Consider the following 14,317-nt stretch of genomic DNA (forward strand, 5'->3'; position numbering starts at 1 on the left):
GCGGCAGGGCTGTCCAGATCCTTGCAGCAGAGGCCAGAGGCAAAGTTGACGGCAATGCCGAGGGAGGTAGTCTACTACCCCCTTAGCGGTAGATGCGGCGAGGCTCGATGGAGGCAGGGCCGTCCAGAGCCACGCGACGGTGGCCGGAGGCGAAGTCGATGGTGAGGCTGAGGGAGGCAGTCTGTTAGCCCCCTCAGTGGTAGATGCGGTGAGGCTCAACGGAGGCAAGGCTAGGCCTTTTGCCTCCCTAACCCCCCGACCCCCCTCGCGCTTTTCGGGCGTAAGTGAGCGGAGGGCGCATCTCGCTCCTTATGCGTAGTGTTTGTTGCTCAGAGCATTAATCCCCTAACCCCCTCGCATCTTATGGTCGCGAGCAGGCAGAGGGCGTGTTCTATTAGCGCTATCGCCGTGGCTTTAGCTGAGGCAGGGAAGCTTCTAAGGCGGTTATGCCACGTGTATGCATATATGTATGTATGAAATGAAGTAATTTCAGGATTAATCATTAAGTTGATTTGGACCCCAATGCGACCGAGGCTACACCTTCGAGGTGCAAAGGGTTTGGGCCTAGACGCGACCGAGGCAGTGCCTTGGAGGTGCGGAGGGTTTTGACTTCGACACGCTTGGTGGAGGATTTTGACCTCAACGCGGCCGAGGCAGTGCCTTTGGGGTGCGGAGGGTTTTGGACCTTCACGCTCTTGGCAAAGGGTTTTGGACCTTGACGCTCATGGTGGAGGGTTTTGCACCTCGAAGCTCCTGGCGGAGGGATTTGGACCTCGACCCAACAAGGAGTTAAAACATACTCAGATGTGTACCTTGTGCCAGGTCGGATGGGCTAAAGAGGTCCTCGTGTTCCTTCCGGAGGGTGTGCTCTTGCTCGTGCCTTCAAGTGTGGCTAGGTACGAGCTAGCACGTGTGTACGCACGCAGTTTAGGCCACAGCTCACTCGCATGGCCAGTGGTATGCCGTCGTGCGATGCTCGTGATTGATGCGCGTGCTTCAAATCGCACCTCTCGTGTGGCGATGACACGTCGAGGCCGGAGACGGCCTGCACATTGGCGGCTTGCTCACACTGCTTAGTGTCGTTTCTCCTGCTTTCTCCTTCCAACATGCCTCTTTGTTCTGATCCCTACGGACGGCGCACTGTTGGAGCACAAAAAGTGCCCCGGACAGAGTGCGACGAGAACCCTGCATATCAGAGGGGTTCAAGCTTGGAGATGGCCTGTAGCCTTGAGGAGAGGAAGAGAGAGAGTCTATATCGCCTGGAGGGAAAATCTGGGTGGTCCCTTTCCCTTGCCCTTTGAGGGCTTATTTATAGAGAGAAGGGGCAGGGGAAATTATCAGCTTGCCCCTTAGATATTATGTTACAACCATGTACATAGAGGGGTATTTTGGGCTTTACATATGATGTGATAATTGAGATACTATGATCATTATAGTAATGCTACAGTACATCATCTAAATATCTCAAGTCTGGGGCATTTCTCCAACACCCGGTATTCAGAACACAATCCTTGCTATTCTGATACAGGTCACTTCCAAGGATTGGCGTTGACTTCCTACTTCCATCCAGGTATGGATGAAGACAGGAACTGCAGTGGCCTATGCGGAGTTCTTGTTGACCTTCGCGGCATGTTCTGTGATCACGTCTATCGATCAACTTGGTGGTGAAGGCGGTAAAGCAGACAAGCCTGAAGACTTCAATCGATGGCACCAAATATCGTCAGTGTTTTCTCTCCCTTGGGAGGTATAAAGAGCACAACATGCCATCACAGGAAGCTAAACAGACATTCCATTACGTGTCGAGGAGGTGTTTTCAGAAGCTTATGTAGAGAGAAATCTCCTATGTGTTGCATAAGCACAATGTTGCTACTACCATACATCTGTTTGTCCATGCCGTCAAGGCCAGTGCACCACTTGAAGTCTTCTCATTTTCCCTGACTGACGAGGCTAGGACTTTTCCTTTTCCATGACCAACGAGTCCATAATTACTTTGTTCGCGACCGACGAGACCGAACACCTTTTTCAAGACTTCATTATGGGATTTGCACGACAAAGTTAGACACCTTTTGCTAGAGGCCAACGGGACTTTGGAATTCCATATTTTCTACATTGTGTTTATGCATATTCGGAGGAACTCTTATTTTGGAGATGACGACCATCAGCACAGCTTAATCAGATGTAGTATGTGAAGACGGACGTAATTAATCGGCAAGCCTCGCGAAGCCCCAGGAACCAGAAGACGCAGTCATCATGATTAGTCAGATGCACGCGTGTGTGCGTATGTGGCGTATGAGATGTAATCGTGGAAACTTTACTTTATGAGAATTTGAGAGAATTAATAAAGAATCAGTGTTTAATTTACATTGTTTGTCTCTATTTACTTGTATACGTTGTGTATTCTGGCACGCTCGCAATATATTCTATCTAAGCGAAACGCCATCGAGGCTTGTTTCCCTCATGCAAAACACTCGGTATTAACATCCTCACTTTAAACTGCTTCATTTCCGTATGGGTTCTAGGAAATAAGAATTTGTTGAACAAACAATTGCACCCTCACTTTTCAAGATCAGAGGGCATCATGGAATTATATATCTTCTTTAAAACTGCTTCATTGCTACTGTACTGTGTGCATGGCAAGTCAAGCTACTTTCCGCCACTTTCTGTACTACCTTGTCAATAACTGTTGTGTTGTTTGGGAGAGAATCATGTCATCTAAAAAGAATAGCTTATGAAATTAAAATAGGCAAGTCGAGTTCACTCATGGTTGGCATTTTCATCTTTGGCGATCGACTGTGACATGGTTTGTTGGATTTAATCCTAGAGTGGGCATCGGGGATTTGAATCACATGGAAGCATGGAGTTTGTATACGACTCGTATACGGCAAGGGCGTCGTTTGTATGTGTGCAGGACTATGGTTCATACGGTGTGTACAAGTTTAGTTAAGAGTTAATAGAGTCAGAAATTTCATCCAAAATAAAACTTGCGATCTGTTTCTGTTCCTTTGTTGTTTTCATCGAGTACCTAGTACTCAACGTCTTCGTTTTCTCGCTGTATAGATCGCATGGTCGAGCACTTCTGGTTGATAGCGTGGTCGAGCACCTCTGGCCCCATCGTGGTCGAGCACGTACTGGTCGATCGCGTGGTCAAGCACGAACTCATCATTCGTGTGGTCGAGGAGCGTGAGCTGGTTGTGCGCGTGATCATGGGTGTCTGAATTCAACATCTGGTATCAGAGCCTCGGTAGAGCACAGAGCCAAGTCCGCCGGACAATCCAGCATCGTCGTCCTGCAACTCGCCGGAACAGAGGCAGCACTAAGATGTGCGGATGTTGATCATCCCTCAGGGCGAGGCGGCGTGGGAGAGTGGCAGTGGGCCGTTCCAGTACCCATAGCTGACGGCGACAAACTACACGAGTTGGGTGATTCGAGTGCAAGCGATGATGGAGGATCAAGGCGTCTGAGAGGCAGTTGAGCCAGAGGTCAGTGCGGTCGTCGATGAGAAGAAGGACAAGAAGGCAAAGTCGCACCTCTTCCAAGCGCTCTCGGAGGACCTCCTGATGCAGGTGGCGAAGAAGAAAACGGTGAAGGAGGTCTGGGATTATCTCAAGACAAGGTTTATTGGCGCGGATCACATCAAGAACATGTGATTGCAGATGTTGAAGAGAGAATTCGACGCCATGCATATGCAGGAGGAAGATACCTTGGATCAGTACGTCGGAAAGCTTAACAGCATGTCCGTCAAGTATGCAAACTTGGGGGCAACGCTCGACGACGCTGCATTGGTCAAGAAACTATTCGACACCGTGCCAGATCATTTCCTCAGTGTGATTGCCAGGATCGAGCAGTTCCATGACCTCAACACCATGTCATTCGAGGAAGCTGTGGGGTGGCTGAAGACATATGAAGAGCGTGCACGCACGCGCGCATCCAGTGGCAGTAGCGTTGGCGACGTCCAGCTCCTGCTCACTCAGGCTGAGTGGCAGGCACAGCAAAAGAAGGACAGCAACGATTCCTCATTGAGCAGCAAGGGCAAGTTCCACGCTCCTGCAGAGAACAGCAACCACGGTGGGGGTGGTCATGTATGTGGCAGAGGCCATGGCAGAGATGGACGTGGCGGGGCATCACGCACTGACAAGGAGAGCAACTCAAGCGACGGTCACCGCAACAAGAGCCACATCAAGTGCTACAATTGCTACAAGATGGGGCACTACGCGAACGAATGCATGGCACCAAAGAAGAAGGAGGAGACACACCTCACATGTACTGATGACACCGAGCTGGCTTTACTGCTTGCAATGTCGGAGGAGGTACTGGGGCTGCAGCAAAGGCAGGATGCTGTGTTGCTGAATGAGGAGAAGTTGACGCTGGAACTGCACGACACCATGGAGGGAGGCTCCAGCTCTAAGGTATGGTACCTGAACAATGGAGCCAATAATAACATGACCAGTGATAAAGAGAAGTTCAGAGAGCTGGATGAAGGTGTTACTAGCAAGATGATGTTCGGGGATGGCTCCACAGTGTAGATCATGGGCTTAGGGTCTATCGTGTTCAGCTGCAAAAACGGCATCCAATGGCTATTGCAGGAGGTCTACTACATTCCCCAACTTTGCAGCAATATCATTAGCCTTGGACAGCTCACTGAAGTTAGACACAAGGTGATCATTAAGCTGGACATTTATATGTCTATGATGAAAGACCTACACGTTTGCTGATGAAGGTGAAGCGAACTCCAAATCGCCTCTATAAGATCGAGCTCCATCTAGCGATGCCGGTGTGTCTCTTAGCAAGCCTTGAGGATTTGGCGTGCCTCTGGCATGCGAGGCTCGGCCATGTCAATTTCGCTACCATGAAGCAACTCATTGACAAGGAGATGGCTGCAGGAGTGCCACCGATCACACACTCGAACCAGTTGTGTCAAGGGTGTTTGGTGGCAAAGCAGACAAGACAACCGTTCCCAGCGACAGCAAATTACAGAGTTAAGGAACCGCTCGAGCTGCTACATTCTGACCTGTGTGGTCAGATTACACCTTCGACTCTTGCCTCCAATAGTTATTTCATGTTAATTGTTGATGACTTTACTCGGTGAATGTGGATGTATATGGTCAAGTCAAAGGACTAGACTTGGTCAATGTTCAGAAGATTCAAGTTGCAGGTCGAGAACACAAGCGGGCAGCATGTTAAGACGTTGAGGACTGATCGTAGTGGGGAATTCCTCTCTGCTGAGTTCACCCGATTGTGTGAGGAGGCTGGGATCGCGTGGCATCTCACCACACTGTACACACCACAGCAAAACGACATGGTAGAGCGGAGGAACATGACAGTGATGGCGATGGCAAGGTCTCTTCTCAAGAGCATGAATGTGCCTGGAAGATTTTGGGGAGAGGTGGTGTGGCGTGCGATGTATCTGCTGAACCATTTGCCAAGGAAGGCGTTGGATGATCGCACTCCATTCGAGGCCTGGAACCGAAGAAAGCTGCCTCTAGCACACCTTCGTGTGTTTGGCTGCACGGTGCACATGAAGGTGATGACACCACACTTGAAGAAGCTCGACGACCGAAGCCAGCTAATGGTGTATCTTGGCGTCGAGGACGGCTGTAAGGCCCACCGTCTCTTTGATCCACAGCACGGGAAAATTCATGTAAGTCATGATGTTAAATTTGATGAAAGTATGGAGTGGAGCTGGTGTACTGGTGCAAGCGGCGGGGAGCCATCTGATTTCACCGTTGAGGAGGCGTTTAGCACTGAATCGGTGGTAGGCGGCTCTGTGCCACTCACGGGTGGTTCGACAGGTGTGCCAATGCCCGCGGCACATGTTGACCCAGTTCCTTCAATGACTTCGCTGGTCGGCGATGTGACACCGGAAGGGCCAGCAACCAGGACACGTGTTGTGGCATGCACGATAGCAACCTCCCCGACAACACCCACCACTATGTTGATGATGCCAGCTCTTGAATTGCTGGCGGTTGATCTGGCCACACCATTGCCGAGTGGGAGCAACAACACAGATGAAGGTCATGTTCGTTACAGGCACATCGACGACATCATGAGAGATTCTCCAAGGGTGGATCTCGATGAGGACGTGGAAGAAGAGGCCATGCTTGTGGAGACGGAGGAGTCTTCCTCCTACCGCAAGGCTGCTGGACAGTAGGTCTGGGAGGACGCCATGGCTAAGGATATCGAGTCCATAGAGAAGAATGACACATGGACTCTCACAGCGCTGCCGACTGGACATAAGACGGTTGGACTCAAATGGGTTTAAAAACTGAAGAAGAACACAGAAGGAGACATGATCAAGCACAAGGCGAGGCTGGTCGCGAAAGGATATGTGCAACGGCAAGGAATCGATTTTGAAGAAGTGTTTATGCCGGTGGCTAGGCTGGACATCGTGCGCATTATCCTTGCTGTTGCAGCCAATTGAGGTTGGCAGGTTCATCACCTGGATGTCAAGTCGGCATTCTTGAATGGTGAGCTCGAAGAGGAAGTATACATGGCCCAGCCGGAGGGATTTGCAGTGAAGAAAAAGAGCATCTAGTGCTCAAACTCAGCAAAGCATTGTGTAGACTTCGGCAGGTACCATGGGCATGGAATATACGGCTTGACACGAGCTTGAAATGGCTTGGTTTCAGCAGATGTTCACAAGAGTAGGCCATATACACAAGAGGATCAGGTCTTGCAAGTGTGATAATTGGAGTATATGTTGATGATCTTACTGTGACAGGAGAAAGTTCAGAAGAGACCATGGATTCAAGCAGCAGATGATGAGTGAGTTCGAGATGACCGATCTCGAATTGCTCAATTATTATCTCGGGATTGAGGTAGCGCAAGAAGATGGGCGAATTACAATCAAGCAAACAACGTATGCAAAGAAGGTCCTTGGTCAATTCGGTATGTTAGATTGCAATTCCACAAAATTTCCCATGGAACAAAGGGCGTAGCTGCACAAGGATCCAGACGGACAGCCAGTTGATGCAACTGAGTATCATTGCATCATTTTTTGCCTATGGTATTTGCTCCATACAAGACTTGACCTTTCATTTGTTATCGGGGTGGCAAGCAGATTCATGGAGAAGGCCATGGTGATGCATTGCAAGGCAGCGAAGTAGATTCTTCGGTATTTGAAGGGCACCGTTCATTATGGGCTTGTGTATACCAGAGGAGGAAAAGAAGAAGAAATCACCAAGTACACTGATAGTGATCTGGAAGGTGACATGGATGACATGAAGAGTACTGGAGGTATGGCTTTTTATATCAATGATAGCATGTGTCATGGAACTCGCAGAAGTAGAAAACGATGGCTTTATCTTCGTGCGAGGCTGAATCCATGGCAGCAATAACAGCAGCATGCCAAGCTTTGTAGCTTAGAAGTCTGTTGGGGAAGCTAACACGAGAAGAGTCCAAAGCAATCAAACTCTTTGTCGATAATAAATCGACAATTTCTTTGATGAAGAATCAAGTGTTCCACGGTGTGCAGCAAACACATTAACACCAAATTTCATTTCATCTGTGAGTGTGTTGAAGGAGGCCAGATTGAGGTTGAATTCATTCGCACGGAGGTGCATCGAGTAGACGCTCTGACGAAGGCATTACCGGTAGTGAAGCTGGCGGTCATGTGGCATCTACTGGGAGTTCGTGATCTTGGCCCACGTCAGGATTAAGGGGGAGTATGTTGGATTTAATCCTAGCGTGGGCATCAGAGATTCGAATCACATGGAAGCATGGAATTCGTATACAGCTCGTATACAGCAAGGGTGTCGTTCGTATGTGTGCAGGACTATGGTTCGTACGGTGTGTACGAGTTTAGTTAAGAGTTAATAGAGTCAGAAATTTCATCCCAAAAAAACTTGCGATTTGTTTCTATTCCTTTGTTGTTTTCGTCTAGACCCGTCCACAACGACCCGTCCTCCCTGCACAACTATAAACCCACCCCCAACCTCACTACCCCCTCTCTGTTGCTTTCCACTCGCTCCTCACCAACGCCCGAGCCGCCATTGCCGCCCTGAAGCTCCGCCGCATGTTGACCGCCATAGCCGAGCCCTCCCTGGTGCTTGTGAGGACGTCATCGGCTTCGCAGGAGCACGAGGAACCTTCCCCGCTGCACCTTGACGTAGTTCCATCACCGCAAGCCATCCTTCACTGAGCTCTGGTGGGCATTGCCACTACACACCATTGTTAGAGTTCGCAATTACGCCCCGAAGCCTGCTAACGTTCTCTTCGACATCGCAGGACCTCTAGTAGGCTTTCCCGACTCTCGGCTCCCTCTCCTTGCCGCTGGAACTACCTTCCTGTCAATTTCCGATCATCGCCGCCCGCTCCTTTCCATCGATGACCACTGTCGAGATGCCTCTAATCGTCATGAAGCCCTCGGTGAGATTCACCATCGCCTTCTCATTCTTTTGCGTCATTCCCCGTCATGTTTGGTGCCCTGTTGCGCGTGCGCGCGCATCGCCGCCACAACCGCCACCAACCACCATCTCCCTCCCCAATCACCCTAGCCGTCTGATATGTAGCGTGCGGCCATGATTAGATCCGAGATGTACCCCTTCGCGAGCCAATAGGAAGCCACCACGTGTGCGCATAATACCAATCAGATGGTGTAGTCCCGTCAACGCCACGTGTCGACGTGTCGGCCGCGTCAACCACCTAAGCTGAGTCAGTAGTCCCAGTTAGCGATGAAGTCAGCATTGCGCAATAATTAGGATTTTATAATTAAAATTAACTTGTTAATCCTTTTAATTACATAAATTCGCATTTAATTCCCTAAACTTTTCTATTTTCACAAAAGGGACCCTGTTAGTACTATTATTTTACATTTAGCCCCCTAAAGTTTTATAGATTTACATATAGGTCCCTAAAATTTTACAAATAAGCCCCCTAGACTTTTCTGTTTTACCAAATAGTCCCTGCTATTTTACAAAAAAACCCCTGTAACTTCAAACCTTTATAACTTTTTCATACGAGCTCCGTTTTAGGCGATTCTTGCGCTCACGCGATCGTAGTAACGAGTACGTTTCCGCTAGTAGGCTTTGTATAGTGCTCTGCTACTATTTAGTGTACTATTCTTAGATGTTTGTACTTGCTTGTTTCTAGTGTTCGCGAATGCAATAGGAGACAAGCAGTTCGTGAACCTGTAGGACCAGACTTTTGAAGAGTTTGAGCAACCCACTGTTGAAGGCAAGTGTCCTTGATCACATTAAACCTATTGTAGGAAAGTGTGTCTTTTACTTTTAGTTGCATGCTTATCAATATGAATCCCATTGCTAGGGTTTACTAGATACTTTCATGATTATCCTTGTCACTTGTGTTATAGTTTGGGTATCAAGGGTAGAAATGCTTAGTCATGTTGTCAAGTCGGGTGGTTTAAATGTCAATTTGTTAAATGGTTTATGCAACATGAACTGGTTTGGGTAATCTTTTGAAGCAATATGGATCATATGGATATAGACAGGTTGGTTTGGTTGGTATGGCTGTTGTGTGCGCATTGGGTGATGTGCGAGTACATGCTTTAGATCCTAAGGACCAGTTCAAGGACATGTAACCCTGCACAAAAGCGCAACCACGAGGCTTATATGGGTACGGCCTGGCCAATTAATTAGATGTCCTCCTTATTCTATGCGCACCAGTTGGCTGTTGAGTGGCACAAGAGGGGGTATCTATAGTGGATGGAATCCCTGTTAGCGATGAAACCTTAGTTGGTGTACACAGATTTAGAGGCGCTTTGTAAAGGCCTTGTAGTGAGACTCTGACTCTACACCTCGGATGTGTGAAGCAACACAGGAATCATGACTCTTGGTTAAAGTGTGTAACCTCTGCAGAGTGTAAAACTGATATATCAGTCGTACTCACGGTCAAGAGCGGGTTTGGAATTCTTCATGATTAGAGGAGGATCTTGGATGGTTGATTTTGGTAATCGGGTGGTGGTAACTTGATGAATCGGTAGCCGAATATGGAATATCTGATGAGTTTTGTAGTCGGATGGAATCCGATGAACTGTTTCTCTTAATGTTGGTATCATCACACATAGTAATTAGGCCTGCTATGTCTTTTTGAGTTCTAGATTATGATGGCATAGATGCAGTAAACCTGAGTCAACCCTTTCTAGTCTTGAGCCCTCATGTCATACCTTTTCATACTTGCTTAGTACTCTATGTACTCACGCTTACTTTCTCCCAACCACTTGTTGCTACTCAGAAGGTGAAGACTTCGAGGATCTTCCGGATGATGGAGCTGAGTTCTAAGAGGAGGAAGACTTCAACCCAGAGATGATGTTCTAGGCTGGCACTCCCCCGGACAACGCCTGTGGATTGATGGAAGACCCGCTACCGTTGGTTTATCTTAGTGTTTTTTTTAAGACCTATGGGTCCTTTTGTATTGAACCTTATCGTTATGTAATGGCATTGTAATGATTTCACTTATGACGTCACCGCATGTATGAAAATTTGATCCTGGTATACATGTGGAATGCATCTGGTTTGCTCTTTTGAAACCGGATGTGACAGAACTCATCATTCGCGTGGTCGAGGAACTTGAGCTGGTCGTGCGTGTGATCATTATGGGTGTCTGAATTCAACCTGGTTGTCACGCTCTCCATTTTCTCTGTGGAAATTAGGCTACTAGTCACTATGGAAGTCATCTTGACTGGTTATATGGATACGAATTCGACTGAAGAAGAAAACTGTTTGACTCTACAAAACTGTTATTTTGAAGGGCACAAAACTAGAATTAGAGTGGCAGTTGCGATAGCTTTTTGGGATTGGATGGTTGGCAACCATGCCTATAGATGAAATGTTCAAGGCTGTAAGCATCTAGTAACTTATACATCAGAGAACTCACTATCTTGAAAGCTGCTTACCTGATGCTCTGCTGCATTGCTTGAGAAGTCAAGCTTGCTGCCACTCTGTATGATAACCTATGGCATCACAGCACTTTCTTGAAAACTGCTTAAAAAATATCGTAATTTCTGGGAGGGTGCCATGTTATCCCTTAAAAAGTAGGACAGCTTGTGGAATGATTCAACAAACCATTCATGAAAGTCTTTAGATCAGTCAAGCCCACTGGTGGCTGGCGTTTTCAGCTAAATGGTAATGTGGCAAGTCTCTCTCATTCTCCATTGTCTTGGTGCAAATTGGGTCAGGTGGGAAGCCGCTTTTGACTGGTTTTACCGTATGGAGAATGATTCCACTGACTGATCATTAGCAATTAAATATTAAGTTGTATTAGTGCAATTAAATAGTTTATTATACTACATCTATGAATTCTAATGTGGGTTAGAATAGAATTTGCTCGGTATTAACATTGGTGATGGGTGTGAATACATGTGTCAGTTCAGGAGAAAATATATATATAGTGGGACAAATCCTTACACTCTCACCTTTCAAGAATATCAGAGGGCATCAAGGCACTATCTTCTCTACAACTGCTTGATTGCTACTCTGCTCTGCTGCGTCCATGGATAGTCAAGATAGACGCCAATATCTTTAGTATCTTGTCAATAACTATTGTGTTTTTTGGGGCAGCATCATGTTTTCAGATCATCATCATCTAATTAATCAGAATAGCTCGTGGAATTAAAGTTGGTCAGTCAAGTCTACTCATGGATGGCGCTTTCATCTTTGGCGATAGTGTGTAAAGGCAACAGCTTTCTCCATTTTCTTCATGGTAATTGGGTTGATCACTTCGGAAGCCGTCTTTGACTGGTTTTATGGATAGGATTCTACTGAAGAAGAAAACACTTTCCAGTCAACTCCAGTATCTAGTCCTCCTGGGACGAAATCAGCTGTCAGGAGATTTTCCTTCTGGTATAGCAAACCTTCGCAACCTGATCCATGTGTCATTGGTTAAGAATCAATTTACTGGTGTGTTTCCAGAATGGCTTGGAACTATAAAAAATCTGCAAGAAGTATCACTAGCCAGCAATTTCTTTACAGGGGTCAATTACTTTGGGTGACTGTGAAAGTTTACAAGTTATCGAGCTGGGCCATAACGCTTTCAATGGAAGCACCCCACATCGTTAGGCAATATAACTAGCCTACAAGTTCTCAATTTGTCTCACAATAACTTGACCGGATCAATACTAGTGTCTCTTGGCAGCCTACAACTTCTTGAGCAACTAGATTTGTCATTCAACCACCTAAATGGTGAGGTCCCAACAAAAGGAATATTTGAGAATGCAACTGCCGTGCAGATTGATGGAAACCAGGGGCTTTGTGGTGGGGCTGTGGAGTTACAGTTACTCTCTCGTTCTGTCACGCCTTTGAATTCCAGAAGGCACAAGCGTTCCACATTGCAAAAAGTGGTGATCCCATTAGCCAGCATTGTGGCACTTGCTATAGTAGTATCTGTAATGTTGCTCTGGAGGGGCAAACAAAAGAGAAAACCTATATTAATTTCAGTCCTCATCTGGTAGCAACTTTTTGAAAGTTTCTTATTACAATGATCTTGCTAGAGCAACAGAGGGGTTTTCCGCATCCAATTTAATTGGTAGAGGAAGATATTCTTCCGTATATCAAGGAAAAATGTTCCAAGACAGAATTGTGGTTGCAATCAAAGTTTTCAGCTTAGAAACAACGGGAGCACAAAAGAGCTTCATTGCAGAATGTAATGCTCTGAGAAATATGCGACATCGAAACCTAGTTCCGATCCTAACTGCGTGCTCAAGTATTGATTATAAGGGGAATGATTTCAAAGCCTTAGTCTATGAGTTCATGCCGCGAGGTGACCTGCATGCACTGCTGTACTCAACTCAAGATGATGCGAACACTTCAACTCCGAGCTGCATTACACTGGCACAAAGGTTAAGCATTGTGGTGGATGTTGCAGATGCATTGGAATACCTCCACCATAACAACCAAGGAACTATTGTTCATTGCGATCTGAAGCCAGGCAACATTCTTTTGAATGACAACATGACGGCACATGTTGGAGACTTTGGTCTTGCAAGGTTCAAAGTTGATTCTACAGCAGCATCTTCCAGTGATTCGATCTCAACTTCTTCAGTTGCTATAAAGGGAACTATTGGATATGTTGCCCCAGGTATTCTAATTTTCGTAATGCGTTGTGGTTCCTCTACTAAACTTTGGACTAAAACTTTCTTGTATATGTTATCCACAGAATGTGCAGCAGGTGGTGGAGTTTCAAGTGCTGGGGATGTTTACAGCTTTGGGATTTGTCTACTTGAAGTATTTTTGCGGAAGAGGCCAACTGACGATATGTTCAAGGACGGGCTGAACATTGCAAGATTCGTTGAGATGAACTTCCCGGACAGGATATCACAGATTGTAGATCCTGAAATACTAGAAGAGGAGCATGCATTATTGCAACAAACACCTGCAGCCATGAAGGAGAAAAGCTTGGAGTGTTTACTTTCAGTGCTAAATATTGGACTTCGCTGTGCTAATCCATCCCCGAATGAGCGCATGGGCATGCGAGAAGTGGCTGCAAGGCTGCACGGAATCAAGGAGGCATATCTGAGGGGAAATATAGGTAATAGACTAGCTATTTCATTTATAATTTGATATAGCCTGGTTGTAGTTTACATAAGTTATATAACGAAAGTGCTGAGAAATGATGGTAAGGCTTGCTCCTCTGCAGACTCCTCCCGTCAGTAGGGCCAGCAAACTGAGGCTGGCAACCTGAAGCTGCAACACAATGGCTGTGTTTTTTTTTCTGTTTTCTTTATGTTTGGAGTTTCTTACGATACCCAATTGTTGCTTTTGGTTACGATTAATAATGAGTTGTTTGCAAGATTTGAGAAGTAAAGAACTTGTTGCGGTGAAGTCGGAGGTGCTATCGCGAGGGTGGCCTAGTATTGTTTGATTGTCCTTAGCAAGTCAGTTGTTGTTGTGGGAGCTTAGGGGCTTGGTTTCTGCTTTGAGGTGCCGTTCCGGTTTGCGAACGGTCTTTCAATTATATTTTGCATGGTTTCTTCCTCTCAGGATTGAGAGGCCCGGTGTTGTAATTCTATTCTTCTTAAATGATGACACAGCTCCAGCCCTTGTTTTCTTTAGAAAAAATAACACTTGCTACATGGTATATTGCTCAGACATATGCACGAGAGATATGGAAAGATATGTGAATATTCGTCATAATTCTTGTGTTTCTCACGCCAGTAGTGCTGGAATATACTATACGTACTTTATCCTCGCTAATAATCTAAGTTAGGTAGGAGGTTCGAACTGAACAAATTGAAGGAGCCGTAAGTTGGCTGATCGATGGAGACAAAAGAAACACTCTATTGAAGAGTACGAGAAGTTCACTGATTGACTATTGAGTAGTGTAGCAATTTTTTAACATGAACAAAAAGTCTTCGCGGGTCTCTCGA

The 14,317-nt window shown here is 46.5% G+C and overlaps 1 protein-coding gene across 3 annotated transcripts in view; it reads left to right on the top strand.

The window, feature by feature from the left end:
• LOC133887433 (receptor kinase-like protein Xa21) overlaps positions 1-13,772 on the top strand; it is a 32,289-nt gene extending 18,517 nt beyond the window's left edge. For all 3 annotated transcript variants that reach the window (XM_062327385.1, XM_062327386.1, XM_062327387.1), the window contains 2 exons: positions 13,108-13,479; positions 13,588-13,772. In XM_062327385.1, coding sequence (XP_062183369.1) covers positions 13,108-13,479; positions 13,588-13,604 — 389 coding nt within the window. In that variant the 3' untranslated portion in view covers positions 13,605-13,772. The remainder of the gene's footprint in view (positions 1-13,107; positions 13,480-13,587) is intronic.
• Positions 13,773-14,317: the final 545 nt, after the last annotated feature.

This window comes from Phragmites australis, chromosome 12 (genome assembly GCF_958298935.1).
Source record: "Phragmites australis chromosome 12, lpPhrAust1.1, whole genome shotgun sequence".
NCBI classification, from domain to species: Eukaryota; Viridiplantae; Streptophyta; class Magnoliopsida; order Poales; family Poaceae; genus Phragmites; species Phragmites australis.